This window comes from Pseudopodoces humilis, chromosome 18, assembly GCF_049639895.1.
Source record: "Pseudopodoces humilis isolate 2021_Gansu_Grassland_sample_001 chromosome 18, ASM4963989v1, whole genome shotgun sequence".
Classification (NCBI taxonomy): Eukaryota; Metazoa; Chordata; class Aves; order Passeriformes; family Paridae; genus Pseudopodoces; species Pseudopodoces humilis.
In genome coordinates this window covers 6,836,417-6,855,547 of record NC_142217.1, presented here as the reverse complement: position 1 = coordinate 6,855,547, position 19,131 = coordinate 6,836,417, and the positions used below count along the sequence as shown (strand labels likewise).

Genomic DNA, 19,131 nt, shown 5'->3' with positions numbered 1-19,131 from the left:
CCGCTGTGCCCGGGATCTCCCGTCACCGCTGTACCGGGGATCTCCCGTCACCGCTGTACCGGGGATCTCCCGTCACCGCTGTACCGGGGATCTCCCGTCACCGCTGTACCGGGGATCTCCCGTCACCGCTGTGCCCGGGATCGCCCGTGTTTGAGAATTCCCCACCGCTGAACCCCGCTAAAAGCCTGCCGGGGGAGGCGGGGAAAGGCTGGCGCTGCAGCATCCGCAGGACTTGCTCGGAGTTTCTAGACGTGTACGCACGTTCTTTTGTTAATGGTTTTTAGCATCTGTCTCGGGTCATCTGTAATTCCATGTAAAATCCATCTACAAACGGCTTGAAAACGAAGTGGGAAAACCTCTGCGGAGGCAAATAAGCGTTTCTTCCTTAGTCCAGAGCATGACAGAATTCTGGTACCACTGTAAGATTAGCTGAAGCAAAGTTGGAATATAATTTATAGTCTGTAACTATTTCTAGATGTCTCCTTCTCATCATCTGCCTCCCTCAACAAAGGCTAAGAACTATTAAAATAATTATTAAAATAATGAAATAATCTTTCCCTATTTTTACAGTTAAGACTTTTGAGTGGCAATGAAATGGAAAACACAGAAGCCATTCAGAAGCCATTCAGATATCTCATTACAGTTTCTGTGGGGAATTCTACTGGATGAATATCTGACAAAAATGCTTTGGAGATTTGTTCTCCTTTTATCTGGTTCTTGTGAAAGAGCAGAACATTATTTTACTCCCCGTGGTGATACACTGACACATAAATTATTACTGCAGTGTCTCTCTCTGCTGGCATGTTCCTCACTGCTATGGAGTGCTAAGCAGGCAAAGCAGATTATATTTGTCACAAGATCTCACCAGTCTGCAGCAAGAGGCACTTACTGGTACAGAGGCTTAGTATAATTAGAGGGGTAGCTAAAAAGCTGCATTACATGGGGACTTTTAAACACAAAGGTACACTATGTGAGAAATGGAGGTGCTGCAATTGCTTTTCTAAGAAACGCTGACACCTCGTTTCACATATGAATAGTATTTGCACAAAGCAGGAATATCTCGTGGCTGTAGAAGGCCTGTGGCTACAGATATTATAACGTGGGTGATAATGAAATGTTTAGGGGGCTGCAGTTTCTGTGCTACACACAAGAGGGCTTCGGCAGCAAATTCCTGAGATGTATCTCTTTTAAGGATGCACCTCAGTTACATTTCCTGTCTTCCTCACAGCCATGTGACCTAGGAATTTGTTTAAATTTTCCTCACATGCCAGACAACTTCACCAAGGCTTAACTGCTTCTTTGAAATGATAAATTGGGCCAGTTTCATCCAATGATCAAGTCCCATGAAGTTGGCTGGTTGCTTCAGGAGTGTTCCTCCTGTAATCCCCCTTCGAATTCAATGTCATGTGTTGACACTCCATGGGGCTTCTTTGGCAGATCAGGTAATGCTGAGTAAGAGTCAAGATATTGTATGTCTTGTAGTCTCCTGGCAGAGATAAATTGTGACTGGTCTTGGACTGTCCTTTTTTAAATTCATTGCAGGTTTTGACTCTTCAAACTGGATGTGTACAAGTGCATGATGAAAAGATTAGATCTGAGATGGAATAGCCAAAACTCAGATCAATCGGTCAATAGTTAGTAATTTCCAAGGGCATCAAATCTGAAAATTGTAATTGTATATATTGTCTAAAACAGCTTTTCTCTTTTGAACCACAGGGGAAGTAGTTGTGGTAAGTCTAAAAGAACAATAAACTCCAGAATCCCATTAGCTTTACTGGAAGGCTGAATGATAAAACTGTTTGAATTTAATTCTTCATTCCACAAGAAGAACAAAAAACAAAACAAACAAAAAAACCCACAAAACCAAAAAAACAAACACAAAAACAGGAGAAAAAAGTGGTATTTCCTGGAAAAGGATTGTGAATGAAATAAGGTGTGTTGATTGCGCCTGTTGCCATGGCAGCAATTAATTACAGTCATTGGTGCACAATTGCACTGCCTGGCTTTCCTACAGTCAGGTGAGTAAATATTGTGGGAATTCCTCCCTTCTTCAGTTTACAAATTATCTACTTATGCAGTCACCTCTTCGCTAATACAGACAGGGCAGAGGAAATGAAATAAACACTGGGGAAAATTGAGGAATTCAGTGGGCTTCTGCTGCACCTGAAGAGCACAGGTTCAGAACAGTTGAGAAGGAGCCGCCTTAGAGATGCATTTTACCTGGGATAAGTCCTGGGAAGCAAAGCTGGTGATTCCAAGAGAACAATGCCCTCTGAATCCTCCAGCACCCAGGTAACCCTGTAAGCAGAACAGAGAGGGGAAAAGTTACTTACAAGCTTTGTCATGCTCAGGCTGGAATTTTGCTACATCACACTCTGGGGACTAATAACTGACTGCAGCTTTGAGACTGTATTCTGAATTATCTTTGTTATTCTGAGCAGCAGATTGACATTGGCAGATGCAACCAACACCTAGTCTATGCAAAGCAAAGTGTTCCTTCACTGTAAAGCTAAGTCTATGTTAAAATTTTGACTCTTTTATGCTAAAGATCCTAGTTTAACATTCAAAGACCTCAGGAATTTGAAACTGAGTCTCAGAGAAACTAATTTTCACTACTGTTTTTTTCCTTTCGTTATAAGCATTTCCCAATGAATACATGAAATTGTTTTTGTATCTGTGTTTTTAGTTTTCTGACTTTGCAGGAGTTATTTGTTCCCCAGCATGGCATGTGGTGATGTGGAAACCTTTATGTAGAGTTAATTTACTCTTGATATAAATGTTTGTCATCAGAGTGTGGTCAAAAAAGGCTCTAACTTCAGTTTACGGTAAAGTTAGTCTAGACAGAGTCCACAAGGACCTCTGCACATCTTGATGGCTAAAATAGATTATTTAATAATGTTTCTAAAAATAAGCACATGTACAAACTTTGTGGGCCCCAAGATTAGAACAAAAACTCTCCAAGACACAGAGTATCATTGATAAGCCTCTCATACCTGTTTAACAGCTTGTACCCAACTGGGTTAAATGTTCCTGCAGTTGTATACCCTTTGCTTTCCCTTGGATTTAACTGGGAGATGGCAGTGGCAGATCATTGCAGGATGATTCAGTTGTATGAGTACCTCATCAGACTTATGAGAACTGATAAAACGTCTTTCAAAGACATGGTATTTGTGTGGCTAATTTAAACTTTCAAGTAACTGTAAATGTATCTGGAAAAAAAAGGCAAGCCTGGGATCCCAGTTAAGACTGGTGCCCCAAGGCTTCTTCATTTTGTCTCACTGCATTAGTTAGTCTAACAAATCATTTCACTTTGCTTCATTAACTTTGGTTCACCCAAACATTGCAATTACAAGGAAGTTGTAGCTGCCTAGTTTGTGGAACTACAAACTATTACAGACGCATTTTCACAGATTACCAGATGCAACTTGGAGATGTGAGAAATAGATGGCAAGAGCTCACAATAATGCTATAGCTGCTTAACAGTGTATTCCTGAATATAGACTATTATATTCCCAACCACATACACCTTTCAGTAGTTTTGCAGAGCAAAATGTGGTCTACAGTGTTGATGATTACTGTGTTTATTTAAACACTGTCTCTCAAGGAAAATGTTCCTTTTAACTGATCCTACTGCTGAAACCCTACTGGTTCACGATAGCTTGTTGCCATGGATGGGTAATGATGTCACACATTGTGCCCAGTGTCCATGCCAGAAAATAAATGAAAATGACTTTTTAAATTACTCTGGAATTCCTTAGCAATTCCCTGGAAGGCCTGAAGTGAATTACAAGGAAGAAAACAAGATGCCCCGTTGACCCTACCTGCACAGTATCTTTATGCCAGTGAAGATACGCAGTAAAACACCAGAGTAAATTCTCTGCAGGCTTGGAAACAAGGTTCTATTACTGAAATTCACTTTGTTACTCAACAGATACCGGCCTGTTGAAGATGAGCAGATGGCTTGGTGAAGTGTGGCTTTAGGGCTCACACATGAACACCTTTGTAACTATAGTTTCTGGAAGAGGGAGCTTGTGTCTTTTGCTCCATCCGTGACACTGACAGGAAAATAGTCTCGAGTAGGGTGCAGACATCACTGCACTAGGTAGTAAATGCCACGCTACTGCTTCTCTCACAGCCCTTCTCAAACTAGGTTAGAACTGGCCTTTTGAGGTCGGCATCTGGAAGGCACAGAACAGGAGGAAATCTCTTGTAAATATATCAGAAAGGCTGCAGGAACACCAGCCCTGTCTGTGCTCCCCAAACCTCGGCTTCTGCTTCCTCCTCCCCTCCACGACGGTGGTGTTTGGAACGCGGGAGCTTTCTCCCCTCCGAGGTGAGCCCATCCCGAAGCTGCCGCCGCGATCGGGATCCCCATGTCGGTGTTTTTGCCAGCTCGTCCCTTTCCGTGAGGCAGCGCTGGCACGCCCGATCGCCCGGGGCTCCGCACACGCGTGCGGGGGCTCGGCCGGGGCTGGCCCCGGGGGGCAGCGGGGTCTCTGCGGGGCCGGGCCGGGCCGGCGACGCCCGAGGGGTCCCCGATCCTCCCGCGGGGTCCCCGATCCTCCCGCGGGGTTCCCGATCCGCTCTCGGGGTCCCCGATCCTCCCGCGGGGTCCCCGATCCTCCCGCGGGGTTCCCGGTCCTCCCGCGGGGTCCCCGATCCTCTCGCGGGGTCCCCGATCCGCTCTCGGGGTCCCCGGCCCTCCCGCGGGGTTCCCGGTTCTCCCGCGGGGTTCCCGGTCCTCCCGCGGGGTTCCCGGTTCTCCCGCGGGGTTCCCGGTCCTCCCGCGGGGTTCCCGGTCCTCCCGCGGGGTCCCCGGTTCTCCCGCGGGGTCCCCGGTTCTCCCGCGGGGTTCCCGGTTCTCCCGCGGGGTTCCCGGTCCTCCCGCGGGGGTCCCCGTTCTCCCCCGGGGTTCCCGGTCCTCCCGCGGGGTCCCGGGTCCTCCCGCGGGGTCCCCGGTTCTCCCGCGGGATCCCCGGTCCCCCCGCGGGGTTCCCGGTTCTCCCGCGGGGTTCCCGGTTCTCCCGCGGGATCCCCGGTCCTCCCGCGGGGCGCGGAGCAGCCGGGGCGGGGCTCGGGGCGCGCTACCTGCGCCGCAGCGGGGCCGGGCGAGGCGCGGCGGCGGCGGCGGCACCATGAGGGTTAACTTGGGCGCGCTCTCCCTCTTCGTGGCCCTGGTGGGACTTTCGAGCTTCATCTTCCTCGTGGTGGCCATCGCGACCGACTTCTGGTACATCATCGATGCCTCCAAGCTGGAGGCGTCCCGGAACGGCACGGACGCGCTCAGCTCGCACTCGGGGCTCTGGCGGACCTGCCGCGGTGAGGGCGCGGGCGGCGGGCCCGGAGCAGAGAGGAGATCCGGCTGCGGGGATGTGGGGATGTGGGGATGTGGGGATGCGGGGATGCGGGGATGTGGGGATGCGGGGATGCGGGGATGGGGGGAGGTGGGGATGGGGGGATGGGGGGATGTGGGGATGCGGGGATGCGGGGATGCGGGGATGTGGGGATGCGGGGATGTGGGGATGCGGGGATGCGGGGATGCGGGGATGTGGGGATGCGGGGATGTGGGGATGCGGGGATGCGGGGATGTGGGGATGTGGGGATGCGGGGATGCGGGGTCTGGCTGCGGGGATGCAGCTGCTGGGGTGTGTTCGGGATCCATCTGCGAGGCTCCGGCTCTGGGATGCGGGGATCGGGGATGGGCGTGCGGGTGTCCGTGCGGCTCGGGGGCAGCTCCGGCTCTGCGTGGTTCAAGGGACGGGCGCTCCCCGGCTGTGCCCGGGACAGTGGGCAGTGCCTTGTCAATACTCCCGTGTCACTTGCCGAAGGAGACATGGGAAGAGCGAATTTTCTGCTACTGTAACCTAATTTTACATTAACTTTTAATTCAAGATAATCTAATAAACGTTAACCATTTAGAAGGAAGGAGATGTCTTTTCATTTGGCTCAGGGAATTAAGGGGCGAAAGTTCTGGGTTAAAGCCCTTAAAAGATAAATATTAATATAAAGAATAGAAATAGAAACACTATATAGTTTACTTATAAAACAACACAATTAATTTAAATATAAGTATTATTATGTGTCATAATACAGAATTATTATAATCCTAAATATCAATATATAGGATTTTCCGCATGTTGTCAATTTATATCCTAGGCATTTAACTTTTGGCTTTGATTCCACTCTTGAAATTCAGGAGTAAATAATGTTTGCCATAGGCAAGAAAGGATGTTGCTTCCAGAGCAGCAGGGAGGAGCAGGTTACAGGAATTGTCTCTTTGCTGTGCACTGAGGCCCCACTCCAATGAGCAGATGTTTCCCTGTTGACTCTAGAGGTCAGGCCCCATGGGAGCAGCTGATGCTGCATGCCAAAAATCCTCTCATTGCCTTCCCTACCTAGGAATGGCTGTTTTAGCAGCAGCCAGCATTATATGAAATATATGTAGATGTAAAAAAAACCAAATATATATATATAGCAAACGGATATCATAGTGTAATTTTTTCCTCATTGTTTTTTCCCTTTTTCTAATAGTGAGGAGTGAATGTTACCCTTTGATAAACCCCTTCTGGCATGAGAACTCAAACATCACCGATTCACACAGACAGCTTTTGTGTGAGTAGCATTTATGTTATTTTATATTTCCATCCACCCTTCCCTCCCTCCCTGCACATTAAAGGGACTCATTTCTGATTCAGAGGGGAATTCACTGAGAAAGTGTTTTGACTCTGCTTCTCTACTGTGTCTGTCCCTGCTGGTGGTCTTTAAGTTGTGTTTACGGTTAAAATAACCATCTATTTGATGAAAAGTTCAGCTAATTTCCTCCACAGGAGCAAGACTTCTCTGACTGGAATGGCACAGGAAGGTACACAATTGTTAAAAATAAAAGGCAAAAGTGTTCATAATCACCTCAAAGGAGTCTGATCACTGAAAATGCTTCAGAACACATTTAAATTAATTTTTAACACAGCTATTTTCTGGTGTTTCAGTGGGATACCTAGCACTGATAAAATACTTAAGTATGTGAGAATTTAAAAAAAATAAATCAATGACCAAAAGCAGCATTCAAAGTATTTGAAGAACATCATGTTCAAAAACATTAAGCTTCTAATATAGTTACTTTGTTTTGTTTAGGTTCATTTGTCAATGCCAGAATGTTTTCAAAAAGTCCAAACTGAACATTTTCAAATGCTTGCAGCCATCTCCTAGAAGATAATTTACCTTCTTTGCATCAGATATTCGTCACAATCCTTTCCTCACACACCCTCGTGTATGGACATGATTTTTACAATTTTTTGATTTATTCACCTCTTCTCCCTGACTCTGCAGAATACATGCATTTCATGTTTCTTCAAAAGGAGCTCTTTCCCTCAAAACCAGCCATTCCTTGGGCTCCAGAGAGCTTTAAAGTGCCTTTAGTTTCTGGGAGCAGCATCTCGTGGTCCAGCTGCAGGGGCAGCACACAGAGGAAGCCTGGGAGGTGCTGGTGCTGTGTCCCAGCCGTACTGGGAAGGTACAGTAGGACTCAGATCCCACTGAGCTCCTGAAGCAGCCCTATAAACACATCAGCAGGTGCAGGACTTGCAGCCCAGGATGTCTCTCTGTGCTTTAAATAGGAAGTTCCATGTCTTTAATGTTCCTCAAAGCAGAGGGCTGTAGCTGCTTGGTGGTGCTGACATCAGTGGAAGTGATTGTCTGCTGGATCACTCCAGCCTTTCAGGGGGCAGCACCTCCACTGTAACTTTGGTGATAGTCCAACATTTCAGGATAAAACCATTTGCTTTTCAAAAGTAGTGTGCATATTTCCCAAAGGTACATCTTTTATTTTTCTCGGGTGAGAGATTGCAGCTCTTCAGTTAAATAACAAAACAAAAGCAAAAAGCAGTGCTCATTTGGTTGTAAAAGTGATGTTGGCTTGGAAACAAAGGATGGCTTTTTGTGAGTCATGAAGTGTAAGAAAATAGTGGATATGAATAAAAATTGGATTAATAATTATGTTTACAGAGTCTTCAGGGCCTTGGAAATTTTTTTTTTTCTCTCACTTTCACATCAAGTACTATTTTTATGTTCCTGGAAAAAGACTTCAGGTCTGCAAAGACACTTGCATATTTTATTATAAACAGGCATAGTCTGCCTAAAAACGATGAGAGAAGCAATCAAAGATACTTTAATTGAAATAACCTGCTGGGTGTGATTGGAATGCCCTACTGAGTTAACTTTTTAATTTTTTTTGTTCAGCTTCAGTGCAGTTTCAGTGTGGTGAGGCTACAGATCCTCAGCAGCAGCAGCTGAACATAGAGGGTACCATGTCAGTACTTCTTCCTTCTATGAAATACAGATATTTCCAAGTGACATCTAGATTCATCAGGTCCTGTGACAGTACCTTCTACAACAGCCTTACTCTTCTCTCTTAAATGTTTCTCACTGTGGCCACTGAATCATATTTAGGCAGATCATGACAAACCATCTTCATCTACAACACATTTTATCAAGAATTTTAGAGGGAAATTCTGTGATCATGGATTGCAGTGTAGTTACAGCACTTTCTTCATCTGCTGCTATATGTGGCAAACAAGCTAATTGCACAGCTTTAATTGGTTACTTCAAAAAAATGACATTTTTCTATCTGTGTGTCTGTGAAGGTGTCTGTGAGGAAGAGTCACAGGGGATTAATCTCATTCCATCTAGCTGTACACATATGTTTCTCACTGTTTGATTGGCACTGAATTTCCTGACATCAAACATGTTTCTTTCTGATGAGTCCTCAAAAGACTTTAAAGGACTGTCTCCAAAAGTAGGCACTTAAGTAACACATTGGTCACACCCCTCATTCTCCAGAATGAGCAGTTCTTGGCATATCTAACTAGACACAAGTGCCAAAGAGATTGGTGAAAGTCTGTATGCGAGTGCAAAGAGCTGGGCCTAAGTGGGAACAAAAGTGCTGCCCACTGCCAGAAGACAAACCCTTCATTAGAGAATGAAAAGCCTTCATGGTCCTTTCTTCCACATTTCCAATATCTCCCCTATTCATCCCAGCAGATTCCTTTTAGGTTTGTTGTGTACTTCAAATCGAGCTCCCAGCAAATTAAAATAATTGGGTGCACAAGTTAAAATCTGTGCTAGCAGCAATATTACCCAGGCAATCAACCTAGGGCTTGTTAAGCCTGGGACTATGACGTGTTTTCATATCACAAGAGCACTCTTGAGCTACTCCTCTAATGGATTAGACACAAACACGCTGTCTCCTCTACATTAGCCTTCCATTTCTTCTCTCACCACTCCCCCCAGCTGAACATGAAGTGTAGACCCTCACTCCCCCTCAAACCCATGATGGATAAAATATTTCCCAATTACAGATTACATTATGGCCTGGTTATTTATTTGTTTAAAACATCAGCCACTGTCTAAAGAAAAATACAACTCAGTTGCCTACCAGTAGCTTTTCTGAAAGTCCTGCACTAATAAAATTCTGGAGATGTATACTTTCCTCTGGCCCAAGCAGGAATAAAATGAAAGTATCACTTTCTGTAATTTAGACAGTTATTAGAGTCTCTTGGTGACTACTAGGATTCAAGACATCCCCCTGAAAATTCTCCTTAGAATTTAAGTTTGTCAGCAGACACCTATTTTGCCTTGCCATGTGTTCTCCTGTGCCAGTTATGGCAGACAAGCAGCAAGAGCAACATTTTTCATGGTGAGTTGAATCTATCTCTCTCTAATGACAAAATAAGGATGACACTGACTTCAAAGGCAGCTGCATTAAATTCTGAGCAGCTTCACCATTTTCCAGTAGCAGAAATGTAACATCAGTATGTAAATGTAAAATCAGATCTAGATGTTGAGGATCACACAGACAGAGAGGGAAGCTGCTGAGTAGAAGGAATGGCAGTGCTCAATCAGCTGAAACCTTTTCCCAAAGAGTCTGAGCTTTCTAAAAGAATTTCTTAAAAGAAAAGAAAAGCCCAAACAAGAAACCTCAACATGTTACACTGGTGAAAAGTTGTGGACATTTTTGTCATACAAATATTTTCCATTTAGCGAAGACAATGTTGTTAATAATGAGTAAATACCAGTACAGATTTAGGTGAAGGCAGCACCAGTGTAATCCTTGCAAAATGAAAAATATTTCAAATATTTCTGATCAAAACCAGACAATTTCTCTTGAATTTCAGCTTTGCACTTGAGCTGCTGCAGGGTCCCACCAGCACTGCAGAGCTGGGGCTGGAGTTAGGAAAATAATGTGAGAGGAGCTGCTGTTCTTTCTTACTGTCTGTGTGACACACAAACCATCTGCATTAGGTACCTGAAAGGTAAGATTTAGCCTCTGGCAGTCCTGATTTTTTTGTCAGAGACTTGAACAACATGGCCAGTGATTGGTTTCCTTTTACAGGTCCATTTTTTAGTGCTCTCCTCTATTCCTGACCCACCCAGAAATAAGTACTTAATGGATGTGGTTTCCACTTATATTGTTTTTCCTGTTATAAGATCAAGCCTGGAGCGTGCAGCTGCCCATGCACAACTGCTTAAAGTATTCTCCCCAGAGTATTTTTATTTTTTCTTTTTTAGACATCAATGTAACTGGAACCATGAGGCTGCAGACAAATTTGTGTTTCCTGCAGGGAAATGATCTTTGCAGCAGAGGCAGCTCTGATACCTCACTTGTTTAAATGTAACAGCTGCCTTGGTTTCTTCCTCAACAAAATGAGTTTAATAGTACAGATAAACTTGTCTGGATTTCCTTACAGCATGTGGACCCTGATACAGTCATGTACCAGCTGCTTTCACACTTCACCCTGTTCCTCCTGGTCTTGCTTCATTTTTACTGAGTTGCAGATTATAATGTTATGAATAATGCTCTATTATTTGGCCACTATGACATTTTTTCCTGAGGGATTTGGAGTTTTTTGCAAATTCTCTTGTGGTTTTAAGCTACCAGAAGGAAACAGCTGAGGCTGGAGCAAGAGCCATTTCAGAGGGCAAGTGAAATAAGACCCAAATGATGCACATAGAAATTCTGGCTTAATTGATGTGGTAGATGTGTACCTGTTTCTGAGCAACAGTGCACTGTTCCTTCAGAGAGGTGCCAGTGAACATCTGCCCTGGTACTTACAGTAGATATTACAGTAAATACATACAGAAATCTGAGAGAACTTCAGCACCACTGCAGGTGAGGCCTAACAAGTGACAAGTTCTGATCAATGTTCTCATTTTCAGATTCATTGGTACCACAGCAACAGAATGTGACCACAGTTCATCGCTCACATTCATCATCCTACCCATTCCTGCTACTGGAGTTTTTTGTCAGTGCCACCTGCTCCAGGTCTAGCATAATTTTATTTCTGCTATCTACAGTTTGTCTTCCTTTTTAGTTCAGAGATTTTTTGAGAACAGCACAAAGCCAAAGCATGTAACACACAGCCTGGCTGTGAGCTTGGATAATCCTGGAGACCCCTAAGCCTGTGGGCAATCCTCCAGCACCTTTTCTCTGTTGAACAGGGGGAATCCAGGCCTTCCTGTCCCTGTGGCCCAAACCCAGAAGACTCACATTTAGCCTCAGACGAGTTCTTTTCAGTTGTTTCTCAGTTTTAAAAGTTGTTTCCTTGTTTTTTTTTCCTAGCAAGCAGGTCAGACTTTCTCTGTGCACTGTTTCTTCCTGGCTTTGCCAAGTCCTTCTGGAGCAGCCCCATTGGTTTTAACAACTGCCAGGATTCTGTTTCAGCTGGAGGTTTTTGTCTCTCTAACTGGATGTTTAGTTACTGCTGGATAGGATAAACAGGCCCTTAATTAAGCTCTTCTGAGCTGCTGCCATTTGGAGTATTTCTGATGAGGTGATATTACAGATTTCTAGGCACCATTTGCTATTATAAGCTGTGCAAACAAATCCAAAGTTAGTTTGAAGCAATTAAACTCCAGGATGTTAACAGGAGATGATTAACAGAACTGCTGGGCTTGCACTTGGTTGCTTCTGACACTGCTCAGTGTTTCTGTTTCGTTCCACAGATTTCTCTCACAAACAACGCCTCAACAGCTGTGTTGGGTGGGAATTCAGAAATGCCTGCCAAGTTCTCAGATCTGGACACACACTGCAGATGTCATTCTTACAGATATTTGGCCAGACCTCTAGTAAAAGAGCTTTGGCTAGCTAATGTTAAACTTCAGTAACTGTGATTCTTTTTTGCTTCAAAAAAAGGGAGTGTTTTTTAAAAGTTTATGAGTTTGTTTCAGTATTTCCAGGATTAAACTATTGGATCTTTTATGTTGGACTAATAGGGAATTCAGGTGTTGAGAAACAGGTGTGGGAAACTGAATTCTGTTTTGCAAGAACGTGCACATGTGCAAAATGCTTAGGGTGGTTTTTTTTTCCAAGACTAGATTAATTTAATCAATATGAAGACAATTATATGTTTAATACAAAATGCATGCGTATTTCAACAAAAACTAAAAACCCACTAAAATGACTGCAAAATCAATGTTTTAACTTCTTTCATAGATGATTATTGAAGACAGAAACACAGTAAAGATATTTTAAGTCATGTTCTTCTATAAACTAATTCTGTTCCTCTAATCAAGGAATATAATGGCATAATATCATATGCCAGATGGCATGAATTCAGATTCCTGAGTGGTTTCCATGGTAGCATTTTAGAACAAGTTTCCCAGGCAGTTGCAGATTTCATAGTACAAATGAGTATTAGATATTGAACTAGAACACTGGAGATTATAGAAATACTATTTAACCAAATAGAATTCAATAAATATTTGATTTTAAAAAAGCTGCTGGTGATTAATGAGAAGTGTGATCCCAGCTGTGTGTAGGAAAAGTGAGGCTCTGTCACAGTGGGGTTTGTGGGTTTTACCTGAGCTATCCCTAAACCCTATATTTTCACAGTAGCAGGCATAAAAGTCAGAGTTATTCTGATATTGCAGCTGTCACAGATCATTAATGTAATCTAGGACACTCCCAAGGATGCTCTGCTATGGTTTTCCTTTCCCTTTCCTTCGCAAGGTTCCATTCAGAGCTGTGTTTTGCTCACCCACACGGGTCCTGGCTCAGGCTGCAGTAGCTGAAATCACACCATGCCAAGTCAAAGAAATGGCAAGTTAGAGCTGCTGTCCTGAGGTGGAGTTTGTGAGCAGTGACTTGGACTGGTGAGGCACACCTGGAAAATCACAAGGCAGAGAGCCAGCCATGAACTTCTTTAGGTTTGCTCTCTCTCAGCAAGGCCAGGGCTGAGGACAGAGTTGCACCATTCTTACATTCATACTTTTCAAATGTTTATTGCATCCTCCCAAGGCTTTTTCACCTTTTACATGCAAGACCAAATCTAAGAGGACACATGGCTGTCAGAATGGTGGGGAATAATCAAAATGAGACCAAATATCCCTCAGCAAGCTCAAATGTGGCTGAAGGCCACGCTGCCTCTAGAATATGAGAAATGAATTGTGTGCCCAATCTCTATTCTGTCACATCATCTGTGACGAGTTTCATCACATCCCCAACAACCACTTCTAACCACATAAAACTCCCAAACTAAGTTCCATGGCTATTTCTCATCTTGGAATTCTGCTAAGATTTGCAGGCAGTTTTTGACACGCTGGTTTGTTCCCAGTGAGCTGAAGATTGATCTGGCTGTTAGCACTGAGAATTGCTTTAGGTCTGTGTTTCTTGGCCAGGAACAGCAGCAGTTTTGCTGAAGGGAGGCCCAAGGGAGTGTCCTTGCCTTTAGAATCAAAGAGGGAAAGTGCTCTCTTCAGTGCAGAGTGTTGGATTTATGATTTCTGAGCATCAGCTGGTCCTGATGTGAGCATATGTGGGGTTGAATATGAAAATATAATACCAGTGTAAATAAGCAGAAAAAACCAAAAAGGGTCATCTTCCAAAACTTTCTCACTTGCCACAATATTTTTTTTATTTTTTTTTTTTCCTGTGAGCATATTCTATGCTACACAAAACAAATGACTATATCTGGAAACCACATTCCACTCAAGTACAGATATCAACAGTGTCTGCCTTGGTGCCATGCAGACCCTTCCTAACCTCCCAGGCTTCTGAACTGCACAGAGATCTGTACACAATTATGTCTGATCTTTATAATGCTAGTGTAGAGGATGAGCTGGATCCTTAGCCAGTGGCAGATGCAGTACCTCCAATTCTATGGGCAGTGACAGTGAAAATCGGTCATTTGATCACACACCAACTGTGAACTTTTCCTAAGATAATGGTGTATTGTTACTCTGTGAAATTAAATGAGACAATGAAGCTCAGACTTCTTCAGAATATGGATTTTACATTTTCTTTTCTCAGTTACTCTGTACTTTACTCTGGTATGAAACAAATTAATTCTGGAATTATTTTTTTTTTTGTTATTATTCTAAAAAAGGTTTGGGCTGAACGTTGTGGATAGATTGCATCAGAGGGAACAATGGCACAATAATGGTTTATGATGGAAAAAACAGGGTGATATGAAAAAATACATAGCAACCCTCTGTTTACACAGCTATTAAAATGTTATAGGGATCAAGAAAGACTAATGTAAAACATTTAGCATGGGAGGAAGCAAGCAGGATAGGTTAATGCACTTAGTGAAGCTGCTGTAGAAAAAAGTGACAGACAGAACCAGAGCTGGATGGGAAAATTTACCTCTAGTTGATGGTCAGCTGCAACAAAGGAAAAGGTCAACAATTTGCTACATCAGTGCAGCAGAGGACACGTGACAGAAGAGAAACCTTTAACCAAAGCATGGCTGGATCTCCCCTCCCAAACAGAACAGTGTGATTCACATAATGGGGCTCCTTTCCCTTAAGGTTGTCAGTGCCTACCTGGTCTGCAGTGCATCACTGATACCCAGCTGGCTCAGGAGCTGAGAACAGTTTTATTGCTCATAGAAATCTGTAGACATATCCTCAATATCTGTGGTTTCTGTTTGAAACACAGGCTGTGATCCTGTGAGAGTTTGTTCTGCTTGTTACCTTTTCTTCCATACCATATGTCTGTCCTGCTGATTTACACTGAAAACCCAAGGGCTGTCCAATTTCTTGTTTGTGCAGCCCAGAATGAAGCTTTGATCCTGATCAGAAGCTCTACACTTAATAATTATTGGTACATAATTAACCACAATAAAACATTACCATATTAACATTCTTCATTTTTCCTCAGACATGCATGGAACATTTGTCATCCTGATGCCCCTCAGCCTGATACTGATGATTTTTGGAGGAATGACTGGATTCATCAGTATTCTTGCCAGGGCCTACCTTCTTCTCCTAATGACAGGACTGCTTTTCCTTTTTGGAGGTACTGAATCAAACTCCTGGCCTAACTGTTCTAGATAACAAGAGGTTGTAGCTGGGAAACATCACTTTATTTCTCAGGGAATAAAAGCCAAGCAGGAATTTGCTTTCAGAATAATGCTGGTGTTCACCTGATATCTGGGTCCTGATTGAGGAACAGAGCTACTTAGGAAAGGCAAATATCCCTCCTTGGGGAATGAGTCACCCTTTGAACAATCTGTGTTTGCTGTGCTCATTAGCACAAAAGATTTAATAACTTCTCTGCACGGTGCACAAATTCTTTACAGACAGGGTAATGGGGTGATGGAAAAGTGACCATGGAATTACTAAATTATAGGGTTGCACAGATTTTGCAACTATTAAGAAAACTGATGTTTTTAAAAAGGCATTTGAATTAAGTTTCTGAAAAGGGTTTTGTTAGGCATTCCTGGGTTAGCCTCACTGCTTGCTTTGATCCAGACTGTGGGTCACAAAAGGATACCCCCCAAAAGTTATTTTAATTGGAGTGCAAGATTTCAATTTGAAGCTAGTAAAATGCTTTTACATGTGTTTTTATTTTTTTCTTTTTTTGCTGTATCCAAACCCACCATGTTTTGGAAAATAATTTATGAATTAAAAAAACCTAAAAACATTCTGCCAAAGTAGGAAAGCTGTGTTTAAATCTGCATCTTCTGTTCCAAACAGATTTTCAGTACTGTTTCACAATGTAACTTAAACCAGAAATTTTTCCCTGCAGAAAAGGGGATCCTCAGAATTGGCTCTCATCAACTGCTCATACAGTCCTATTTTTAAGAAGAAAATGCTAGGAGATTGCTGGAAGCAAATGCTGCTGTCTCAAAGCCTTGACTGAGCTTTTTAGTCTGAAATGCTCTAACACAGACCAACCATCCCCTATTATGATTGTCTCCTAAAAATAGAGCAAATTCCAATTCCTCAGAGCAGCAGAAAGCTGTATTCACTGAAAAGGCTGGTGGAAAACCGCTCCAAATAGTCAGTGAAAGATGAAAAGCTGTGAAGTGCCAAGCAGTTTCCCAGGAGAACATGAACAGGGTGGCCTTTGGCTGGATGCACAGAACAGTTTTGTAGGACTCTCAAATTCACAAAGTTGAGTATTAGTTAGATAGTTCTGTCTCAGCAGAAAGAGATATTTAGAGATGCTGTTCCAGAAATGTGGGGTTTTTTAAACCCTCAGATCTGATATGTTCCACATGTCAGGACATCCTATATGTTTCCCCATTTTTTAGAAAGGGGAATCACAGAATTCAATGCACCTGGTTGAAAATGTCAATAAATCAGTCTTCCATTTCTGCTGACAAAAGGTATAAAGTGATTTTTTTTGATTTTTTGATAAAGTGATTTTTATTCTAGCCCTCCTTGCAGAGGGCTAGAATAAGGTACAGGCATCATAGGATGATTAAAACCAGGAATATGAGTATGAATTTGGACTGAAGGATAACCCAATATTCTTCTGTCTCGGTTTACCTCTAATATATTTCTGGCAAAAAAGCAGCCTCATCAAGACTTACTGCAATTTAACAGAAAGCCATACTAAAATTTTCTCCTTCAGTATCAGATAAGACACTAACTTGTCCTAAAAGTGTTTCAGTATTTACCTTTCCTGGGCTGCAGTCCTTTTATCAGGGATAAAATTGTTACTGATTGTTACTGGATCTTTCCTGCTGCTGATCCAGGGAAGCAGTGACTTTGGCTAGTACCTGTCCTTTGACTGACAGGGGTGCCAGGCTCAGGATGTAGTGTGTACCTGTTCCAGATGTGCCATTCCTTTCATTCTGAAAACATCTGTCTCCTTGTTTGAGTGCCCTTATTAATTTATTTTTCATCTGCCCCCAAGATGTCTTTGAGTCAGGTGTTGGGAAGAACACTTGGTGGAGGTGATGGTAAAGACCAACACATTTACATTAAACACTCAAAAGTGACAGTACTCAGAAAACAGCCTCAATTCAGTGACCTGAAATGCAGAAATCTGGGTCTCTGGGTTTTCTTGCATAGAGGGAGACAACTGTACATGGTGCTCAGCAGTGAGGAATCAGGATACATTGTAGTACAGCACTGAAAACAGGTGCACATGCATTGGATATCTGTAAACTAGAGGACTTGGTTTTTATTGTGGGAGGTTTGCTGCCAGACATTGTGATTCAGTCTTTAACAGTGGGAACACGTTATCCTCAATGGACACACAGCCTGCCTCGACTTCCTTCTCACCCTCATTCCACAAGAAGCCAACCTCAGCTAGATTTCAAAGGTAATCTGTAAATCTGGCTGGGCTAGAACAGGAAGGAGTGGCAAAGAGGCCCTAAGACATATCCAATTGACTTTTTAATTTCTTCAGTGGCTGCTAAGTAGCTGAACATGTTTCTCTTTTCAGCTCTTGTTACCCTCACAGGGATCAGTGTCTATATTGCATATTCAGCTGCTGCCTTCCAAGAAGCTGTTTGCCTCCTGAGGAGCAAGGATCTCCTGCTGGAAATCGATATCAGGTTTGGCTGGTCCCTGGCACTAGTCTGGATCTCCTTTGTGGCAGAAGTGCTCACTGGGGCTGTGTTCCTCCTGGCAGCAAGAGTCGTGGGGCTGAAGCGGCAGCGTGAACAGGCTTTATGAGCAACAGGTGCCTTTATAACAACAGAGCCCTGCAGAGCCTGATAATTCGGATTGCTTGGTCCATCTGGCCACTAGGGGTAATAAGAGTGGCAAGACTGAGTATTTTGTCAGCTGTTGTAAGCCTTTTTCCTCACAGGTGGCTATAAAACACATAGAATCTGGTAAATCAGTAAAACATTCCAGGCGTTGTCAATTAGTTGTGTCCTTAGAAGAAAGTGCATTGCAGCGCTTGTATTTCCAGAATAATTTCAGCTGGCAGCTCATCAGATATCTCCATTCATTGCTTAGAGCAAGGCAGATCTCTTGCTTTCTTTTCTCTTTTCTGCTGTCTCGGCAAAGTGCTTCAGTGTACCTTGCAGGCCAGAATTTGGGTTCTCCTGAGAGTTCTAAGAAGGACATGGACCTGCTGCAGTGAGTCCAGAGGAGGCCATGAAGATTCTCAGAGGACTCAGCACCTCTGCTCTGGAGATGGACTGAGAGAGCTGGGGCTGTTCAGCCTGCAGAAGAGAAGGCTCTGGGGAGACTTTAAAGCCCCTCCCAGCAGCTAAAGGGGCTCCAGGAGAGCTGGAGAGGAGCTTTGGATGGGGCCTGATGTCTGGGACTAGATGATATTTCACATCCTTCCCAGCCCAAACCTTTGCAGGATCCTGCAATCCAGCAGGTGGTAGTGGCTGTGACGCTGAAGCTCTTGAGAGCAGTGGTGAGTGCACTGCAGGAGAAAGATACAGCTGTTTTCCAGATGTTTTAACTAACTGCTGGAGATAGCCCCAATCTCTCAGTGATCAGGCTACATACTTCTCTCCTTCAGGTTATTACTAGCTGCTTTTTCAACTCTGCAATGCAGAAGATGTATCTGGTATATTTTCCAGTTCTTACTTTGCAGTTTTGATGATTAATGCTTCTTTTTCATGACATTTGTGTACGTGCTTTGTGCTAGAATGTTTATCTTGTGCTGAAACTGCTGAGTAAACTGAACATACTGGGCACGTGAATTTCATTTTGGGTGCCAAACATTCTAGTTTTTCCTCTGGGTAGTAGCATTTAAGAGGACATTTACTTCAATGCCCACTGAAGTTACTGAAGAAATTTCCCCCTGACTGCTGTGCTGAGTAGAGACTTGAATGTGATAGCAGCTCCTCTCCATTTCTGTTAGACCATGCATTTCTGGAGGCCCTCAGCACACTGCAGCTCAGGACACTGACTCAGGAGCTGTCAGGCACTCTC

The 19,131-nt window shown here is 43.6% G+C and overlaps 1 protein-coding gene across 2 annotated transcripts; it reads left to right on the top strand.

The window, feature by feature from the left end:
• The first annotated feature begins 5,135 nt into the window (after positions 1–5,135).
• On the top strand, positions 5,136–17,907 carry TMEM114 (transmembrane protein 114). 2 transcript variants are annotated; one of them, XM_005522873.2, is made up of 4 exons: positions 5,136–5,319; positions 6,532–6,612; positions 15,155–15,292; positions 17,675–17,907. In XM_005522873.2, the coding sequence occupies exons 1-4, from the start codon at positions 5,136–5,138 to the stop codon at positions 17,905–17,907; spliced, it is 636 nt and encodes a 211-aa protein (XP_005522930.1). The 2 variants fall into 2 exon arrangements, with proteins under 2 accessions (XP_005522930.1, XP_087920383.1); XM_088064257.1 differs by lacking the exon at positions 15,155–15,292.
• The last annotated feature ends 1,224 nt before the right edge of the window (positions 17,908–19,131 follow it).

Excerpts from the sequence above, each read along its gene's own strand:
- TMEM114 (XM_005522873.2), top strand. The coding sequence starts at position 5,136 with ATGAGGGTTAACTTGGGCGCGCTCTCCCTCTTCGTGGCCCTGGTGGGA. Across the intron at positions 6,613-15,154 it reads TTCACACAGACAGCTTTTGT|ACATGCATGGAACATTTGTC; the intron begins GTGAGTAGCATT and ends ATTTTTCCTCAG. Across the intron at positions 15,293-17,674 it reads ACTGCTTTTCCTTTTTGGAG|CTCTTGTTACCCTCACAGGG; the intron begins GTACTGAATCAA and ends TTCTCTTTTCAG.